General features: G+C 48.9%; 2 protein-coding genes across 2 annotated transcripts in view; both read right to left on the reverse strand.

Annotated features, from left to right (window-relative positions):
* The window catches only part of LOC143986837 (uncharacterized), a 548,778-nt gene that overhangs the window by 435,864 nt on the left and 94,798 nt on the right, over positions 1–18,116 (reverse strand). The window lies entirely within an intron of this gene.
* Positions 608–8,267, reverse strand: LOC143989270 (uncharacterized). The gene is made up of 3 exons (XM_077489346.1): positions 8,021–8,267; positions 5,057–5,216; positions 608–3,775 (listed from the first exon to the last, which is right to left on the reverse strand). Exons 1-3 carry the CDS (start codon positions 8,214–8,216, stop codon positions 3,193–3,195), a joined length of 939 nt encoding a protein of 312 aa, XP_077345472.1. The 5' UTR covers positions 8,217–8,267; the 3' UTR covers positions 608–3,192.

Below are 18,116 nucleotides of genomic sequence, written 5' to 3' on the forward strand. Positions count from 1 at the left end.
GAGGCTGCAGATAGGCCCTGAGCCTTATTTTGCTTCAAAGTTCCTTACTTAAAAAAAAATTTTCCCCCAGAAACTTCCCTCTTAAAACGAATGTGCGTGTTACACGCTGATAAATATGGTAAATACTGACCCTGACGTTTGACTCTGACCAAAACACAAATCCTGGCACCTTTGTCTAGGTATTTTTTTTAATTTTTATTATTATTCTTTTTTTTTATTTCTCTGCAAGGAGAGAGATAATATGTATGTCTGTCTTCCATTCAGAGGGGAAAAAAAAAAAAACACAGGGACAAACTTCACAGTGACTGATCACTGTGATAGCCAATCAGAGGCTATCACAGCGATCAGATGACATGCAATCCCTAGTTGCGGGTCCCGATCGTTAGTACGGCTCACGATGAGACCCTGGTCTATGTGCCGGGAGCACACCGTTCGGCGTGCTCCCAGTACAAAAGGGAGATATGCAAATATGCAGCCCCACAGGGAAAAAAAGCCCAGTTCAGTACCAGTTCAGTTGTGTCATGACCTAAAGTTGGACCAGGAAGTAAGGCAGAAGTAATGGAGTAGTGTTTTTAAACAGCTATAAAGAGAGTGAAGTAAGCCTATGTGTAATAAATGCAAAGCTGTTTTATTTTTGCTAAATAAGTACATCAATGATATATTGGTACATAGGGGAACAGGGTTTAAAAAAAATAAAAAAATTAACAAAAAGTGAACTTGGCCTTCAAGTAAATTATGAACACTCAGTTCTCCCACAACGTAAATCCTCTGGCCAAGATGGCCTTTCTGGGGAATTAGGATCCATGCCATTTCTTCACTAGCGAGTGCTGTGACTAGCGGCTCCCGCGCACGTGTCGTCACGCAACTTCAGCCATACACAGAGCCGAAGTCCGTGGCCCTGAAAGGAAGAGGGGCGAACATGGATGCGGCCTCCAGCGGGGACAAATGCGGGCTTCATTTGCAGGTAAGTGTCACATAATGTGCTAGTATTTGATGCATACTAGCACTTTTTTTTTTCCCTGCAAAGTAAAAGCATAAACAGTAAACCCCATTAGGGTTTACTTCCTTTTTATGTGTGTCCCTAGGGGGTGCCTGCTAGCTGCGGGGGGGGGGGGGGTTCACTGACTGGTTGAAGACAGATCGTGTTCCTTGGCAGGAACACAAGATCCCCATCTTCCGTTTACATAGGCAGATCGCCGTTCTGCCTCACCCAGAAATGATCGCGGGTGGCCGGCGGACATCGGACCCACTGATTGGTATCCCCAGCGTCCAATCAGCACGTAATCGTGCCTTCGGTGGCAATTATACGAAATGATGTACAGGCACGTCATTTCACGCAATAGAGCTGACCTGTCGCAGTATATTTGCGGTAGGCGGTCAGTATGTGGTTAATAGGCAAGGGGTTGGCAAACAAATGTGATGGGGGGGCTAGTCACTACCCTGGGGCAGTGAAGTAGCATGAGCGGGGCCACAGGGGGCAGTTGCCCTGGGTGCAAAATTGCTAAGGGTCCATGGGTCATACATTGCTAAACACACTGAAGAGCTTTTCTGGAAAAAAAAAAAAAGTTTTGACCAGTTTGTAGATTGATATATACTGACAGAAGATGAGGAGAGGGGGGGGGGGGGGAAAGGGAGCTCATCTTGTTTAGATCAGTGTTTCTTATCCTTTTTTTCAGTCAAGGCACCATTTAAAAATGATGGGCAGTCTCAAGGCACCCCATTCTAAAATGTAAAATCACCCTCCCTATTGATGAAATTTCTGGAGGTCTGCTTAGGTTAGGGAATCAAGAATAAGTTGCAGGAAGTGTTGATGGCATTTCTGGAGGTCTGCTTGGGGGAGGGAATCGGGAAGAAGTTGAAGGAAATGTTGATGGTATTTCTGGAGGTCTGCTTGGGGAGGGAATCGGGAAGAGGTTGAAGGAAATGTTGATGGTATTTCTGGAGGTCTGCTTGGGGAGGGAATCAGGAAGAGGTTGAAGGAATGGTTTATGGCATTTCTGGAGGTCTGCTTGGGGGAGGGAAATCAGGATGAAGTTGAAGGAAGTGTTGATGGTATTTCTGGAGGTCTGCTTGGGGAGGGAATCGGGAATAGGTTAAAGGAAGTGTTGATGGTATTTCTGGAGGTCTGCTTGGGGTATGGAATCGGGAAGAGGTTGAAGGAATGGTTTATGGTATTTCTGGAGGTCCGCTTGGGGGAGGGAATCGAGAAGAGGTTGAAGTGTTGATGGTATTTCTGGAGGTCTGCTTGAGGGAGGGAATCGGGAAGAAGTTGAAGGAAGAGTTGATGGTATTTCTGGAGGTCTGCTTGAGGGAGAGAATCGGGAAGAATTTGAAGGAAGTGTTGATGGTATTTCTGGAGGTCTGCTTGAGGGAGAGAATCGGGAAGAATTTGAAGGAAGTGTTGATGGTATTTCTGGAGGTCTACGTGGGGGAGGGAATTGGGAAGAGGTTGAAGTGTTGATGGTATTTCTGGAGGTCTGCTTGGGGAGGGAATCGGTAAGAAGTTGAAGGAAGCGTTATGGTATTTCTGGAGGTCTGCATGGGGTATGGAATCGGGAAGAAGTTGAAGGAAGCGTTGATATTTCTGGAGGTCTGCTTGAGGGAGGGAATCAGTAAGAAGTTGAAGGAAGCATTGATGGTATTTCTGGAGGTCTGCATGGGGTATGGAATCGGGAAGAAGTTGAAGGAAGCATTGATGGTATTTCTGGAGGTCTGCATGGGGTATGGAATCGGTAAGAAGTTGAAGGAAGCATTGATGGTATTTCTGGAGGTCTGCATGGGGTATGGAATCGGGAAGAAGTTGAAGGAAGCGTTGATATTTCTGGAGGTCTGCTTGAGGGAGGGAATCAGTAAGAAGTTGAAGGAAGCATTGATGGTATTTCTGGAGGTCTGCATGGGGTATGGAATCGGTAAGAAGTTGAAGGAAGCATTGATGGTATTTCTGGAGGTCTGCATGGGGTATGGAATCGGGAAGAAGTTGAAGGAAGTGTTGATGGTATTTCTGGAGGTCTGCTTGAGGGAGGGAATCGGGTAGAATTCTGAAGGAAGAGAGTTGATGGTATATCTGGAGGTCTGCTTGGGGGGTGGGGGGGAATCTGAAATAGGTTGCAGGAAGGGTTTATGGTATTTCTGGAGGTCTGCTTGGGGGGGACAATTACAGATGCAATTGGGTAATAATGGCATAAAAGGATGTTAAAATGGGGGAGTTGTTTCAAAAACACGTGTAGGGAAGGAATAGCTGGAAGTGCGGGGTTGTGTTTTGGGAGCAGAATGAATGGGAATTATTGTTGGTGGGACATATGATGCTTCCTTTGTTTGTATACTGAGCTGACGGGGGAAACTGAAAGAATGGATACAATTCTGAACTGCCATACGCATTTCAAAATATCTGTCAGGAATCACCTCCTTAAAAAGGGGCACCAAACTCAAAGCAAAGAGCGTGTCTGGACAGCGCTGTGCGTTCATTTGTTCAGAAATCCCGGACACAATATTTAACAGGCTATGAGCTCTGTCCATGTTCTCTGCTCTTCGTGGTCTTGTAGCAGAACGTCTGCTGAGTGCAGTAGACCTGTGGCTTCCGCTGGTTGAAGTGGAAGGCTCTGCCCCCTTGGGTTCAGGAAGATGCGGTGAGGACGGTGGCGTTAAAGATTTGGCAAGAGCATGCTGCTCCAGAGATAACTCTGCATTGCTGCATACCATCGCTTCACCTTCTTCCTCTTCATCATCATCATCATCATCATCTTCATCTTCTTCCTGCTCCCAACTTGCCTGTGTGCTGTAATTTAAAATTTATTTTATATCACTTAGTAATCAAATACACAAAAGTATTGGGACATCTGCCTTTACACGCACATGAATTTTAATGGCATCCCAGTCTAATGCCCTGTACACACGGTTGGACATTCTGACGGAAAGGCTCTGATCGGATTATGTTTTCCATCAACAAAATCCGATCTGGCTTTTTCTGATCGTTTGTAGAGAATTCCAACGGATAAAGTGCCATGCATGCTCAGATTAAATTACGAGACCAAAGTTATTGGCTACTAGCCTCTACGTAGTCCGGTCGTACACAATGAATGTCACCTCGTTCCGAACGATCGGATTTTCCAACAACTTTGTCTGACCGTGTGTATACAACACAAGTTTCGGCCAAAATCCGTCTGAAGAAATCCGATGGATTTTGTGGTCGGAATGTCCGACCGTGTGTACAATGCATTAGTCCGTAAGGTTCAATATTGAGTTGGCCCACCTTTTGCAGCTATAACAGCTTCAAATCTTCTGGGAAGGCTGTCCACATGGTTTAGGAGTGTGTCTATGGGAATGTTTGACCATTCTTCCAGAAGCGCATTTGTGAGGTCGGGCACTCCAATTCATCCCAAAAGGTGTTCAATCGGGTTAAGGTCAAGACTCTGCAGGCCAGCAAAGTTCCTCCACCCCAAACTCACTCATCCATGTCTTTATGGACCTTGCTTTGTGCACTGGTACGCAGTCATGTTGGAACAGGAAGGGGCCATCCCCCAAACTGTTCCCACAAAGTTGGGAGTATGAAATTGTACAAAATGTCTTGGTATGCAGACGCCTTAAGAGTTCCCTTCACTAAAACTAAGGGGCCAAGCCCAACCCCTGAAGAACAACCCCCCACCATGATCCCCTCTCCACCAAATGATTTGGACCAGTGCACAAAGCAAGGTCCATAAAGACATGGATGAGCGACTTTGGGGTGGTGGAACTTGGCTGGCCTGCACAGAGTCCTGATCTAAACCCGATAGAAAATATTTGGGACGAATTAGAGCGAAGACTGCGAGCCAGACCTCCTCGTCCAACATCAGTGCCTGGCCTCATAAATGTGCTTCTGGAAGAATGGTCAAACATTCCCATAGACACACTCCTAAACCTTGTGGACAGCCTTCCCAGAAGAGTTGAAGCTGTTATACCTGCAACAGGTGGGCCAACTCAATATAAAAGACTGGGATGCCATTAAAGTTCATGTGCGTGTAAAGGCAGGCGTCCCAATACTTTTGGCAATACAATGTATGTCTAACAGATGCTAGCTTACCTCCTTAATTCCAGGACTGGCTTAAGGAATTCAAGATATCTTGCAAGCACATAGAGCTGTTTTTGAGTTTCCGCTGCCCTACTTCTTCTCTCGTGTTCTTCTCTCAGATACTTCCTGTATGTATTCTTCAGACTACACCACCTCATTTGTATGTCTGTAACTGAAAAACATAGAAAAATAATTCAGTTTTTTTTACCTTACAAGTACCTAGCTACTGGTAGGTCTTTAAATTTGAAATATTTAGTAATGGAAGAAAAATGGGCCAATATGGCAGAATTTCTTTTTGGGAACGCTGCAACTTTCATGTTGGCGCAGTGGGCAGCACTGACATCGTATGGTGATGCCAGTTGCTACTGTCCCCAAATACTTCAACTACAAAAAAATGTTTGTTTGTCCCGCTGGCAGCGGCTGATGCCAATTTGGATATATCGAAATTGGTTCATACGGCAGCAGCATTTTTGCAACATTTGTCAGGATGCTTCATAACAACACTCGACCTTCCAAATGACTGTCCCCTTTCCAGGAACAAGTCACCATCGGTGATGAGGCTTTTTCCATCTCTGAACACCTTCTAAGACCCGATGCAATCACTCACTTACTGTGGCAGAAGGGGGTATTTGGAGCCAGCCGCACGCAAATATGCCGCCTCTCGGCGGGTGGGCCTTAGCGTTAAGCGGCCGCTATATGTGCGCTCATTCGTGTCAATAGAGCGGTGCAGAGAGCTCACGTCCTCACAAGGGCATGACCCATTGCGCAGTGCGCCATGGGGATACTTGCCAATAAGTGGCATTTGCTGTACACCCCTATCAGCATGATATGACCTATGAGCATGGACAATGCTATCGCTGCAGTGAAAGCAACATGTGTCCTCCAGAATTTTGGTAGAGTTTGAGACGCCTACCTGTTTGAAGAGTCTTTGATGCATAATTTGGAAGGGGAATAATGGAGCATAACTGGAGGCAACACCAGTGGTGCCAACATTCCTGAGGATTGCATGGACTACTTAATGCAACAGTGGGTCAAGTCTCGTGGCAACCTGAGGCAATTGAATAAAAATATGGTAAAGTTTTCTGACATTTGTGCATGATCGGTTACCTGCAATTGTTCTGAAGAAATGACATGTGCTTGTGATGTACACAAGTGTTATGTATTTCTTACCTTTGTCTTTATGTCAGAGACAACATACAGACATGGAACATGACATATCCTAACACGTCTAACCCCCCCCAACCACGTCTAACCTCTAACCCCCCCAACACCGTCTAACCCCCCCCCCCCCCCAACCACATCTAACCCCTAACCCCCAACACCTCTAACCCCCCCCCCCCCCCCCAACACCTCTGTCTCACCCCCAACCACGTCTCACCCCCAAACCCAAACACCTCTAACCCCCCCCAACACCTCTAACCCCCCCCAACACCTCTAACCCCCCCCAACACCTCTAACCCCCCCCCCCCCCCCCCAACACCTAACCCCAAATACCCAACACATCCCACCCCCCCCCCCCCAACACCTCTAACCCCCCAACCACGTCTAACCCCTAACCCCCCCAACCCCCCTAACACCCCTAACACCTAACTCAAACACCTCTAACCCCTCTAATTTCTAACCCTAACACCTCTAATCCCTGACCCCTCTAATATCTAACCCTAACACCTCTAATCCCAAACCCACCACCCTAAAACCTCTAACTCTAATCCAAACCCCATCTAACCCTCCTAACACCTATAATCGCTAACTGTTACACCGCTAACCCCTCTAACCTCCAACCCCTCTAACCTCCAACCCCTCTAACCTCCAACCCCTCTAACCTCCAACCCCTCTAACCTCCAACCCCTCTAACCTCCAACCCCTCTAACCTCCAACCCCTCTAACCTCCAACCCCTCTAACCTCCAACCCCTCTAACCTCCAACCCCTCTAACCTCCAACCCCTCTAACCCTTAACCTTAACACCCCTCACCGCTTGTTTCTTAAACCTAACCCATCTAATCCCTAACCCCTCTAATCCCAAACTTCAACACAAGTCAGCCATGATTGGTGATTAATCCCTAACCTGAACCCCTCTAATCTCTAACAACCCTAACGCCTCTCACCCCAATCCAAACCCCATCTAATCGCTAACACCTCTAATCCCTAACTGTTACACTGCTAACCCCTCGAACCCCTAAAACCTCTAACCCCCAACACATTTAAACCCTAACATCTCTAATCGCCAAACCCTAACACCTCTAATCCCTAACCTCAACACAAGTCAGCCATGATTGGTGATTAATCCCCAACCTGAACCCCTCTAATCCCTAACAGTAACACCTCTAATCCCAAACCCCCATCCTAAAACCTCTAACCCTAATCCCCACCCCATCTAACCCTTCTAATCCCTCATCCTAACACCTCTAATCCCTAACTGTTACACCGCTAACCCCTCTGATCCCTAACACCATCTAACTCTTAACACCTCTAATCCATCATACTATCGCCTCTAATCTCTAACCGTTACACCGCTAACCCCTCTAATCTCTAACACTGCTAACCCTAACACCTCTAATGGGTAACCCTAACCCCTCTAAACCCCAACACCTCTAATCCCAAACCCCTCAAATCCCGAACACCTCTAACCCCTAAACCTAACACCTCTAATCCCTAAGGCCCCTTTCTCACTTGTGCGACCTGAAAGTCCAGTGATTTTTTTGCCGCAATGCCTGTGTAATCTTGAGCTCTATGGACCTCAAGTCGCATCAAAGTCGGGCCAAAGCAGTACAGGGACTGAGTTGAAGTCGCACAGATATGAACGGTAGTCTTTGTAAATCATGGGGGGGGGGGGGTACGACATGTCATGTGACTTTGCAGTCCCAAGTCGCAGGACAAGTTGCACAAGCGTGATACGGACCTAACCCCCAACACCTCTATCCCCTAACCCTGGCTTGCATACACAAACAATGCACACGGGTACAAAGCATACTTACGCTTTTGTTTCTGGACTCCTGATGGTAAACTGTCCCAATTCGGAAACATTATATGGGCAATCTCATCCCAGCCTCTCTCCTTCTCACTGCTGTCCTTGTATAGAGGATCCCTGTTGTCATAAATGTATGGCCTTTGCCCGACAAGCCTGATCAGCTCCTTAGTATACCCTGGGCTCTTCTTATGTCCGGGAGCCATGTTTACAGGGACAGAAAGTGAAGAGGATCTGGCTGCAGACTGGAGCTTTATGTATCACAGGAAACATGTGTCCTCCACTCCACTTTTTTTTTTTTTTTTTTTTTTTAACGAACTTTAATGTCACAAACATTCAATATAGACACAATTGGTAGAAGTGGAGGCCACGTGTTTCCTGTGTTCTGTCAGATTAGGCGACCCGTCAGAACGTGTAACAGAAGTGATGTTTCGTCGCCCGCCATCTTGCTACACCCCGCACTCCTCCACAGTAAGGATACAGTGAGAAGGGGGCAAGCGGACATCTTGTTACACCCACCGGAGTCTTGCATTTTACACTGATTTATAACAGTAAACTGAGGTTATATCGTGAAATACAGGACTTAGAACTCTTTGTGATTGTTTATATGTTGAATTTTAAAAGCAGCCAACTTTTGTCAGATGAGCAAACTTGTGAGATCAGCAGGCTCGCCGCTGCTTTTAAAATTCAACATCTAAACCAGGGGTCTCAAATGCAAAATTATCTGGGGGCCACATGCAAACTGTCCTTTCCCCCAGCATTGGTGACCGCGGACGCACTATTAGCCCCCAGCATTGGTGTCAGCGGATGCACTAATAACCCCCAGCATTGGTGTCAGCAGACGGACTATTGACCCCCAGCATTGGTGTCAGTGGACGCACTATTAAACCCAGCATTGGTTTCAGCGGACACTCTATTAAACCCAGCATTGGTGTCAGCGGACGCACTATTAACCCCAGTATTGGTGTCAGCAGACGCACTATTAACCCCAGCATTGGTGTCAGCAGACGCACTATTAACCCCCAGCATTGGTGTCAGCGGATGCACTAATAACCCCCCAGCATTGGTGTCAGCGGACGCACTATTGACCCCCAGCATTGGTGTAAGCGGACGCAATATTAACCCCCAGCATTGGTGTCAGGGGACAAACTATTAACCCCAGCATTGGTGTCAGCGGACGCACTATTAAACCCAGCATTGGTGTCAGCGGACGCACTATTAACCCCAGTATTGGTGTCAGCAGACGCACTTTTAACCCCAGCATTGGTGTCAGCAGACGCTCTATTAACCCCAGCATTGGTGTCAGCGGATGCACTATTAACCCCCAGCATTGGTGCCAGTGGACGCACTATTAACCCCCAGAATTGGTGTCAGCGGACGCACTATTAACCCCAACATTGGTGTCAGCGGACGCACTATTAACCCCAGCATTGGTGTCAGCAGACACACTATTAACCCCCAGCATTGGTGCCAGCGGACGCACTATTAACCCCCAGAATTGGTGTCAGCGGACGCACTATTAACCCCAGCATTGGTGTCAGTGGACGCACTATTAACCCCCAGCATTGGTGCCAGCGGACACACTATTAACCTCCAGAATTGGTGTCAGCAGACGCACTATTAACCCCAGCATTAATGTCAGTGGACGCACTATTAACCCCCAGCATTGGTGTCAGCGGACACGCTATTAAACCCAGCATTGATGTCAGCGGACGCACTATTAACCCCAGCATTGGTGTCAGCGGACGCACTATTAACCCCCAGCACTGGTGTCAGCGGACGCACTATTAACCCCTAGCATTGGTGTCAGCGGACGCACTATTAACCCCCAGCATTGGTGTCAGCGGACGCACTAATAACCTCCAGCATTGGTGTCAGCGGACACACTATTAAACCCAGCATTGATGCCAGCGGACGCACTATTAACCCCCAGCACTGGTGTCAGCGGATGCACTAACACCCAGCATTACCCCCTACACTCCACTTCACACAAATACCCTCCCACACGCCAGTGCACAAATACAACCACCCACTCACACACACACAGACACACACTCCACAAATACCCCCTCTTCACAAATTTCAACCCCAGTCACGCAACTAGGGATGAGTTTCGTGTTCGAGTCGAACATACGTTCGACTCGAACATTGGCTGTTCGTCCGTTCGGCGAAGTCCGAACATTTTGGTCCGTTCGCGCCAAATTCGTGTGGCGCTCACGGCCCACAATGCACTGCGATGGCGCAGTGCATTGCTGGCTCATGATTGGCCAAGCATGCACTGTGACCCCGCATGCTTGGCCAATGGCAGCGCCAGCAGCGAAGAGAGCCATGATTGGCCACAGGCAGGATGCCTGTGGCCAATCATAGCTCAGGCTGTGTAGTGCACGCCCCACACTATATAAGGCCGCCAGCGCGGCGGCCTTGTGTAGTGTGTTGGCGTCTGAAGCAGTGGGTGTTCTGTGTACCTTCAACACAGTACACACCGATCGTTTTCGGTCGATTTTCGATCTTGCTGTTGTGTAGTGGTTATTGTCTGCGTGCCCTGACTGCAGTATACACCGCTATATTCACCTCACCTATATAGCTAGTGATCTATCTTGTATAATAGAGCTTGCAGTCAGTAGTGTTAGGAGATAGTGCGTGCTGTCTGCGTGCTCTGTACCCAGTACATACCGCTATATCCACCTACATAGCTGTTCTCTATTTGAGCCCACTTGCCATCTGCAGGAGTTATTGGAAGTTGTGTGTGCCTCCAGCACAGCACAGTATACATCTGTATATACCCCTTTATCTCTGGTGTTCTATAATAAAGGCATCTGCAGGAGTTAGTGGGTGTTGTGTGCCTCCAGCACAATATACACTACCCAACTGCTTTTTTACCCAACTCCCTTCAGGCCATTACCATGTCTGGAAGGCCAGCAAGGAGAGGCAGACAGGCGCGAGCCGATAAAAGAGGGCAAGCAGGCTCTGTGTCTAGAGACAACAGTGATGGTCGTGGATGCGGTGCATTGTCATCAGCACGTGGCCATGGGACACGCTTGTCCTTCTTTTCGGCAGCTGGACATGTTGAACCGCAACATGCCAACGACTTGGTAGAGAGGATGACCAAGCCCTCTTCATCCTCCTCATCCTCTCTCACCCAGTCTCAGGGTACTAGCAAAGCAGCTGCCAACGCATCGTCTTCCCTCCTCTCAATGTCATCATCAGTGACTCCTTCCCTAGACCCACCACGTCCTCCTGAGGAGTCTCCTGAACTCTTTGAGCACAGTGTTGGGTACATGCTCCAGGAGGATGCCCAGTGTTTTGTGGGCTCTGATGATGACACTCAGCTAGAGGAAGGCAGTAGCGTGAGCACAGAGAGAGGGGATGCTCAAGAAGGACAGCAATCTGGCAGTCATGTTCCACAAGCTGCAGCATACTGCCAGGTTTGCTACAGCGATGAAGAGGGAGGGGATGATGAGGGCACTGACTCCATGTGGGTGCCTGGAAGGAGAGAGGAGGAGGAGGAGGAGGAGGCACATGTCCAACGAGGCAGGATGCCCTCCGGGGGCCAGCTTAGGGGCAGCACACCGACTGAATCACACCGCAGAGCTCCGCCTGTGCAGAGCGCTGCCTCTGCGCGTTATTCTAAAAGTTCTTTGGTGTGGGCCTTTTTTGAGACGAGTGCATCAGATCGCACCGCTGCTATTTGCAACATATGTCTCAAGCGTATCTCACGTGGCCAAAACATCAGCCGCTTGGGCACCACATGCTTGACCAGACATATGTTGACCTGCCATGCAGCTCGTTGGCAAGCGTACCTCAAAGACCCACACCAAAGAACAAAGCGGACCTCTCCTTGCTCCTCATCAGCTGGCATCTCCAACCCCACTAGACCTTCAGTCCTCTCTGAAACCTGCTCTGAGAGGAATGAAGGTGTAGAATTAGGTGTGTCACAGCCAAGTGCTTCCGGGAACTCTGCTAGCAGTACACCCACGTCCGATTATAGCAGGCAAATGTCCCTGCCCCAGCTGCTGGACCGGCGAAAGAAGTTCACTCCCAGCCATCCACATGCCCAGCGGTTAAATGCTAGCTTGGCTAAATTGCTAGCACTTCAACTGCTGCCTTTTCAGTTGGTAGACTCGGCCCCCTTCCGTGAGTTTGTACAATGTGCGGTTCCTCAGTGGCAGGTCCCCAAACGCTACTTTTTGTCACGGAAGGCGATTCCGGCTCTCTACCGGCATGTGGAAGGCAATGTCCTTGCCTCGCTGGACAGGGCGGTCAGCGGTAAGGTGCATATTACCGCTGACTCATGGTCCAGCAGGCATGGACAGGGACGTTACCTGTCTTTCACGGCCCATTGGGTCACTCTTCTGGCAGCTGGGAAGGATGCAGGACAAGATGCAGTAGTGTTGGAGGTTGTTCCGCCACCACGCCTCCAAAATGCTACTATTGGTTGTGACACACCTCTCTCCTCAACCCCCTCCTCTTTTTCTTCCTCCATGGCCTCTTCCAGTGCTCTGTCCTCAGAACCAGCGGGGCTCTGTAGGCGTTCCAGGGGCTACGCAAGTACGCAGGCAAAACGATGCCATGCCGTGCTTGCGCTGGTTTGTTTGGGGGACAGGAGCCACACTGGGGCGGATGTTTTGTCAGCTCTGCAGGGGCAGGCCCAGAGGTGGTTGACGCCACGCCAGCTTAAGCCAGGAATGGTGGTTTGCGACAATGGCACCAACCTGCTCTCCGCCCTCCGACAGGGACAACTGACCCATGTGCCCTGTGTAGCTCACGTCCTTAACCTGGTGGTGCAGCGGTTCTTGGGCAGGTACCCCAGCTTACAGGATGTCCTTAAGCAGGCCAGGAAAGTCTGTGTGCATTTCCGCCGATCATTTAATGCCTGTGCTCGGCTGGCTGAGCTCCAAAAGGAGTTGAACCTGCCCAAGAACCGCCTTATATGTGACATGCCCACCAGGTGGAACTCAACGTTGGGGCCATGCTGCAGCGGCTGCACATGCAGCAGAGGGCCATCAATGAGTACCTGTGCGACTACGGAACCAGGACAGGGTCAGGGGAGCTCGGTTTTTTCTCGCCACGCCAGTGGGGCATGATTAGGGATGCATGCACTGTCCTGTCACCGTTTGAGGAGGCCACAAGGATGGTGAGCAGTGACAGTGCATGCATCAGTGACACTGTACCTCTTGTCCACCTCTTGGAGCATACGCTGCGTGGAATAATGGACAGGGCACTTGAGGAAGAACAGAGGCAGGAAGAGGAGGACTTCCTTGCCTCTCAAGGCCCCCTTTATCCAGACAGTGTTCCTGCTGTGCCACCCATCACACAGGAAGAGGATGAGGAGGAGGAGGAGGAGGATGATTGTGTCAGCATGGAGGTGGAGGCTGGCACTAAGCATCAGCAGCAGCAGTCTTGTAGGGATGATTTACAGTCCCAAGAAACACGTGGACTTGTACGTGGCTGGGAGGAGGTAGCTGCGGATCATGTTGTCCTTAGTGACCCAGAGGACTCCGGACCGAATGCCTCAGCTAACCTACGCTGCATGGCCTCCCTGATCCTGCAAAGCCTGCGGAAGGATCCTCGTATTCTTCGGATCAAGGAGAGGGACCATTACTGGCTGGCCACTCTCCTTGATCCACGGTACAAGGGTAAGGTTGCCGACCTTATCTTGCCATCGCAGAGGGAGCAGAGGATGAGACATCTCCGGGAGGCCTTGCAGAAAGGTCTGTGCAACGCGTTCCCAGAGACTGGGAAGTTACAAACTCCTGGTCCTGGACAACGTGTTGCTGAGGCATCGGTCAGAAGGTGCGGTGGAGAAGGTGGCCGTTTGACTGATTCTTTCAGACAATTTTTTAGTCCACAGCCCCCAGGTATGATCGGTTCCAGCACCCATCGCCAGCGTCTGATTTACAAGGTGCAGGAATACCTAGGGGCATGGTCAGACTTGGACACCTTTCCCACCGAAAATCCTCTGGCTTACTGGGTCTTGAGTAGGGATGAGCTTCGTGTTCGAGTCGAACGTACGTTCGACTCGAACATTGGCCGTTCGGCCGTTCGGCGAATTCCGAACGTTTTGGCCGTTCGCGTCAAAATTCGAGTGACGCGCGCGCGGACCACAATGCACTGCGTTGGCGCAGTGCATTGCTGCCCGATGATTGGCCAAGCATGCACTGTGACCCCGCATGCTTGGCCAATCGCAGCGCCGGCAGCGAGGAGAGCCATGATTGGCCACAGGCATCCTGCCTGTGGCCAATCATAGCTCAGGCTGTGTAGTGCACGCCCCACACTATATAAGGCCGCCTTTAAGGCGGCCTCCTGTAGTGTGTTACTTTGCATCTGAAGCAGTGGGTGTTCTGTGTACCTTCAACACAGTACACACCAATCGTTTTTGGCTGATTTCCTATCTTGCTGCTGTGTAGTGGTTGTTGTCTGTGCCCTGACTGCAGTATACACCACTATATTCACCTCACCTATATAGCTAGTGATCTAGCTTTAACCACTTAACAACTGCCCATTGCCGATTAACGGCTTCAGGGCGGTTGTTTAACTCAGAGAGGCCGTTAATTAACGGCCTCCCAGAATTCTGCTCTCGCGTGCCCCGAGGTGTGCGCACTCGAGAGCATCCGTGACCGCCGGGTCCATAGGACCCGGCGCATCACGGTAAACGGCCGCTCATAGCGGCCGTTTACCACGTGATTGCTCCGTCAAATGACGGAGTGATCACTTGGAAACAAACCGGCGTCATGTTATGACGCCTGTTCCTACCTCCCCTTTCTGTACCGATCGGTACAGCGGAGGGGAAAGAGATCGGTGTCAGCAGCGATGTGGGCTGCATCTGCAGTGCCCACATCGCTGCTCACCGAATTTAACCCCTCAATTCCCTGCCAATACTCTGCAATACCAGTGCATACTCTGCAGTACCCTGCCATTACTCTGCAGTACCCCGCCATTACTCTGCAGTACCCCGCCATTACTCTGCAGTGCAGTACCCCGCCATTACTCTGCAGTGCAGTACCCCGCCATTACTCTGCAGTGCAGTACCCTGCCATTACTCTGCAGTGCAGTACCCTGCCATTACTCTGTAGTACCCCGCCATTACTCTGCAGTGCAGTACCCCGCCATTACTCTGCAGTGCAGTACCCTGCCATTACTCTGCAGTGCAGTACCCCGCCATTACTCTGCAGTACCCCGCCATTACTCTGCAGTGCAGTACCCCGCCATTACTCTGCAGTGCAGTACCCCGCCATTACTCTGCAGTGCAGTACCCTGCCATTACTCTGCAGTGCAGTACCCTGCTATTACTCTGTAGTACCCCGCCAATACCCCGCCAATACTCTGTAATACCCTGCCATAAATTGCCATACCCAGCCATACTCAGAGATACCCAGCCATACTCGGTGATACCCTGAAATACCCAGCCATAGACGCCCCCCACCCCTCACCGCCCTCCGGTGCTTCTACCAACTCGCCAGTACGATCAAAGCCAGAATCTTTTTTTTATTTTTTATTTCAGGCTTCCCAGCCTAGAGGTGAGATGTGGGGTCATATTGACCCCCCAGATTTCACTGTAAAGAGGACCTGTCACCCCATATTCCTATTACAAGGGATGTTTACATTTCTTGTAATAGGAATAAAAGTGATCAAAAATATATTTTTGGGAAAAAAAATGTCAAACTAAAATAAATAAAGTAAAATGAACAATAAAAAAAGAAAATAAAAATTAAAGCGCCCATGTCCCCATGTGCTCGCATGTGCCACACATGTGAGGTATCGCCGAGAATGTTAGAGCGAGAGCAATAATTCTAGTCCTAGACCTCCTCTGCAACTCAAAACATGTAACCAGTAAAAAAATATTTAAAGCGTCGCCTATGGGGATTTTTTAAGTAGCGACGTTTGGCGCCATTCCACGGGCATGTGCAATTTTGAAGAGTGACATGTTTGATATCTATTTACTCAGCATAACTTCATCTTTCACTTTATGCAAACATTGGGCTAACAAGTGGTTAATAATAGAGCTTGCAGTCAGTAGTGTTAGGAGTGCGTGCTGTCTGCGTGCTCTGTACCCAGTACATACCGCTATAATATAGGGCAGGCCCCTACTTTCAAACATCCAACTTACAAACATCTCCTACTTGCAAACGCAAGAAGACAGCAGCAAGTGAGATGAAAAAAGATGGACGACAAAACAAATTATACAGGGGTGATAACCCTTCCCTATGTTTTCCAAAAAGCTTAAAGATAGTTTTTTTGACTGGAGCTACACTTTAAAAATGTACCGGTTGAAAATGACAAACAGATTCAACTTAACACAACAAACCTACACAGTCCCTGTCTTGTTTGCACCGCCTGTATACTGCTGTTCTGAGTATATAGGGCCTGGGGGCCACACGCATTTCCTTTTTTTAATATGGGTACGGGGTTCCCCTTAATATGCGTACAAGACCCAAATAGGCTGGTAATGGGCAGGGAGGGCTACCCATGCCATGTTTCTCAATGATTTTCAACCATATTGCAGGAACCAGATATAACATTAAAACCGCAAGCAGTTTTAAATGGTGTTATTTCCGTTTAATGTCATTTTGTGCAGGGACTGTTCTAAACACGGGAAACACGTGGCACTTCACAGGCATACTACAGACACCCCGCAGGCACCATATTTAAAGGAATATTTCACTTTTTTTTTTTCACTTTAATCGTCATTAAAATCAGTGCTCCCGCCAAAACGGTAGTTTTTAAAACTTTTTTTTGCAGTGACCCATGTCCCCTGAGGCAGGAGGCAGGTCGCCAAAACCTTTTTAGGACACTATCTTGCATATTAGCCGTTAAAATGAGCACTTTCCAATTCGAACGTTCGAGTCCCATAGACTTCAATGGGGTTCTAACGTTCGTACCGAACGCGGGGGTCGTTCGCAAGTTATGGTGCGAACCGAACCGGGGGGTGTTCGGCTCATCCCTAGTCTTGAGGATGGATCACTGGCCAGAGCTTGCACAGTATGCAATTGAGCTACTGGCCTGTCCTGCATCCAGCGTTCTTTCGGAACGCACCTTCAGTGCTGCTGGTGGCTTTGTTACCGATCACAGGGTGCGTCTGTCCACCGAATCAGTTGATCGACTGACCTTCATCAAGATGAATCAGTCTTGGATCACCCACAGCTACCAAGCACCTGAAGCTGATGTAACAGAATAATTTTTTTTTAAATATCACATCCCTTCAAGACTGCCTATGCTGATGCTGAGTGACTGTCCTGTTATGTTGATTGTCTATCCTCTTCCTCCTCCGCTGATATGTTGGAAGAACATTTCTGGTTCTGGTTGATGCCATCAGCCCAATTTTTCTGCCCCTGTTTAACAGGGGCATTTAAGTACAATTTTTGATGCAATGCTTTGCAGCAGGGCTAATTCCTGCAATAAAACTAGATTATATGGCAGAGGTTGCAGTGTGTTGGCACCAGCACCAGTGCCTAAGGCCCAATTTTTCTGCCCCTGTTTAACAGGGGCGTTTAATTACAATTTTTGATGCAATGCTTTGCAGCAGGGCTAATTCCTGCAATAAAACTAGAGTATATGGCAGAGCTTGCAGTGTGGTGGCACCAGCACCAGTGCCTAAGGCCCAATTTTTCTGCCCCTGTTTAACAGGGGCGTTTAATTACAATTTTTGATGCAATGCTTTGCAGCAGGGCTAATTCCTGCAATAAAACTAGAGTATATGGCAGAGGTTGCAGTGTGGTGGCACCAGCACCAGTGCCTAAGGCCCAATTTTTCTGCCCCTGTTTAACAGGGGCGTTTAATTACAATTTTTGATGCAATGCTTTGCAGCAGGGCTAATTCCTGCAATAAAACTAGAGTATATGGCAGAGGTTGCAGTGTGGTGGCATCAGCACCAGTGCCTAAGGCCCAATTTTTCTGCCCCTGTTTAACAGGGGCGTTTAATTACAATTTTTGATGCAATGCTTTGCAGCAGGGCTAATTCCTGCAATAAAACTAGAGTATATGGCAGAGGTTGCAGTGTGGTGGCACCAGCACCAGTGCCTAAGGCCCAATTTTTCTGCCCCTGTTTAACAGGGGCGTTTAATTACAATTTTTGATGCAATGCTTTGCAGCAGGGCTAATTCCTGCAA

The sequence above is a fragment of the Lithobates pipiens genome, unplaced genomic scaffold (genome assembly GCF_037356315.1).
Source record: "Lithobates pipiens isolate NorthernLeopardFrog02 unplaced genomic scaffold, aLitPip1_a1.2 Scaffold_18, whole genome shotgun sequence".
Taxonomy (NCBI): Eukaryota; Metazoa; Chordata; class Amphibia; order Anura; family Ranidae; genus Lithobates; species Lithobates pipiens.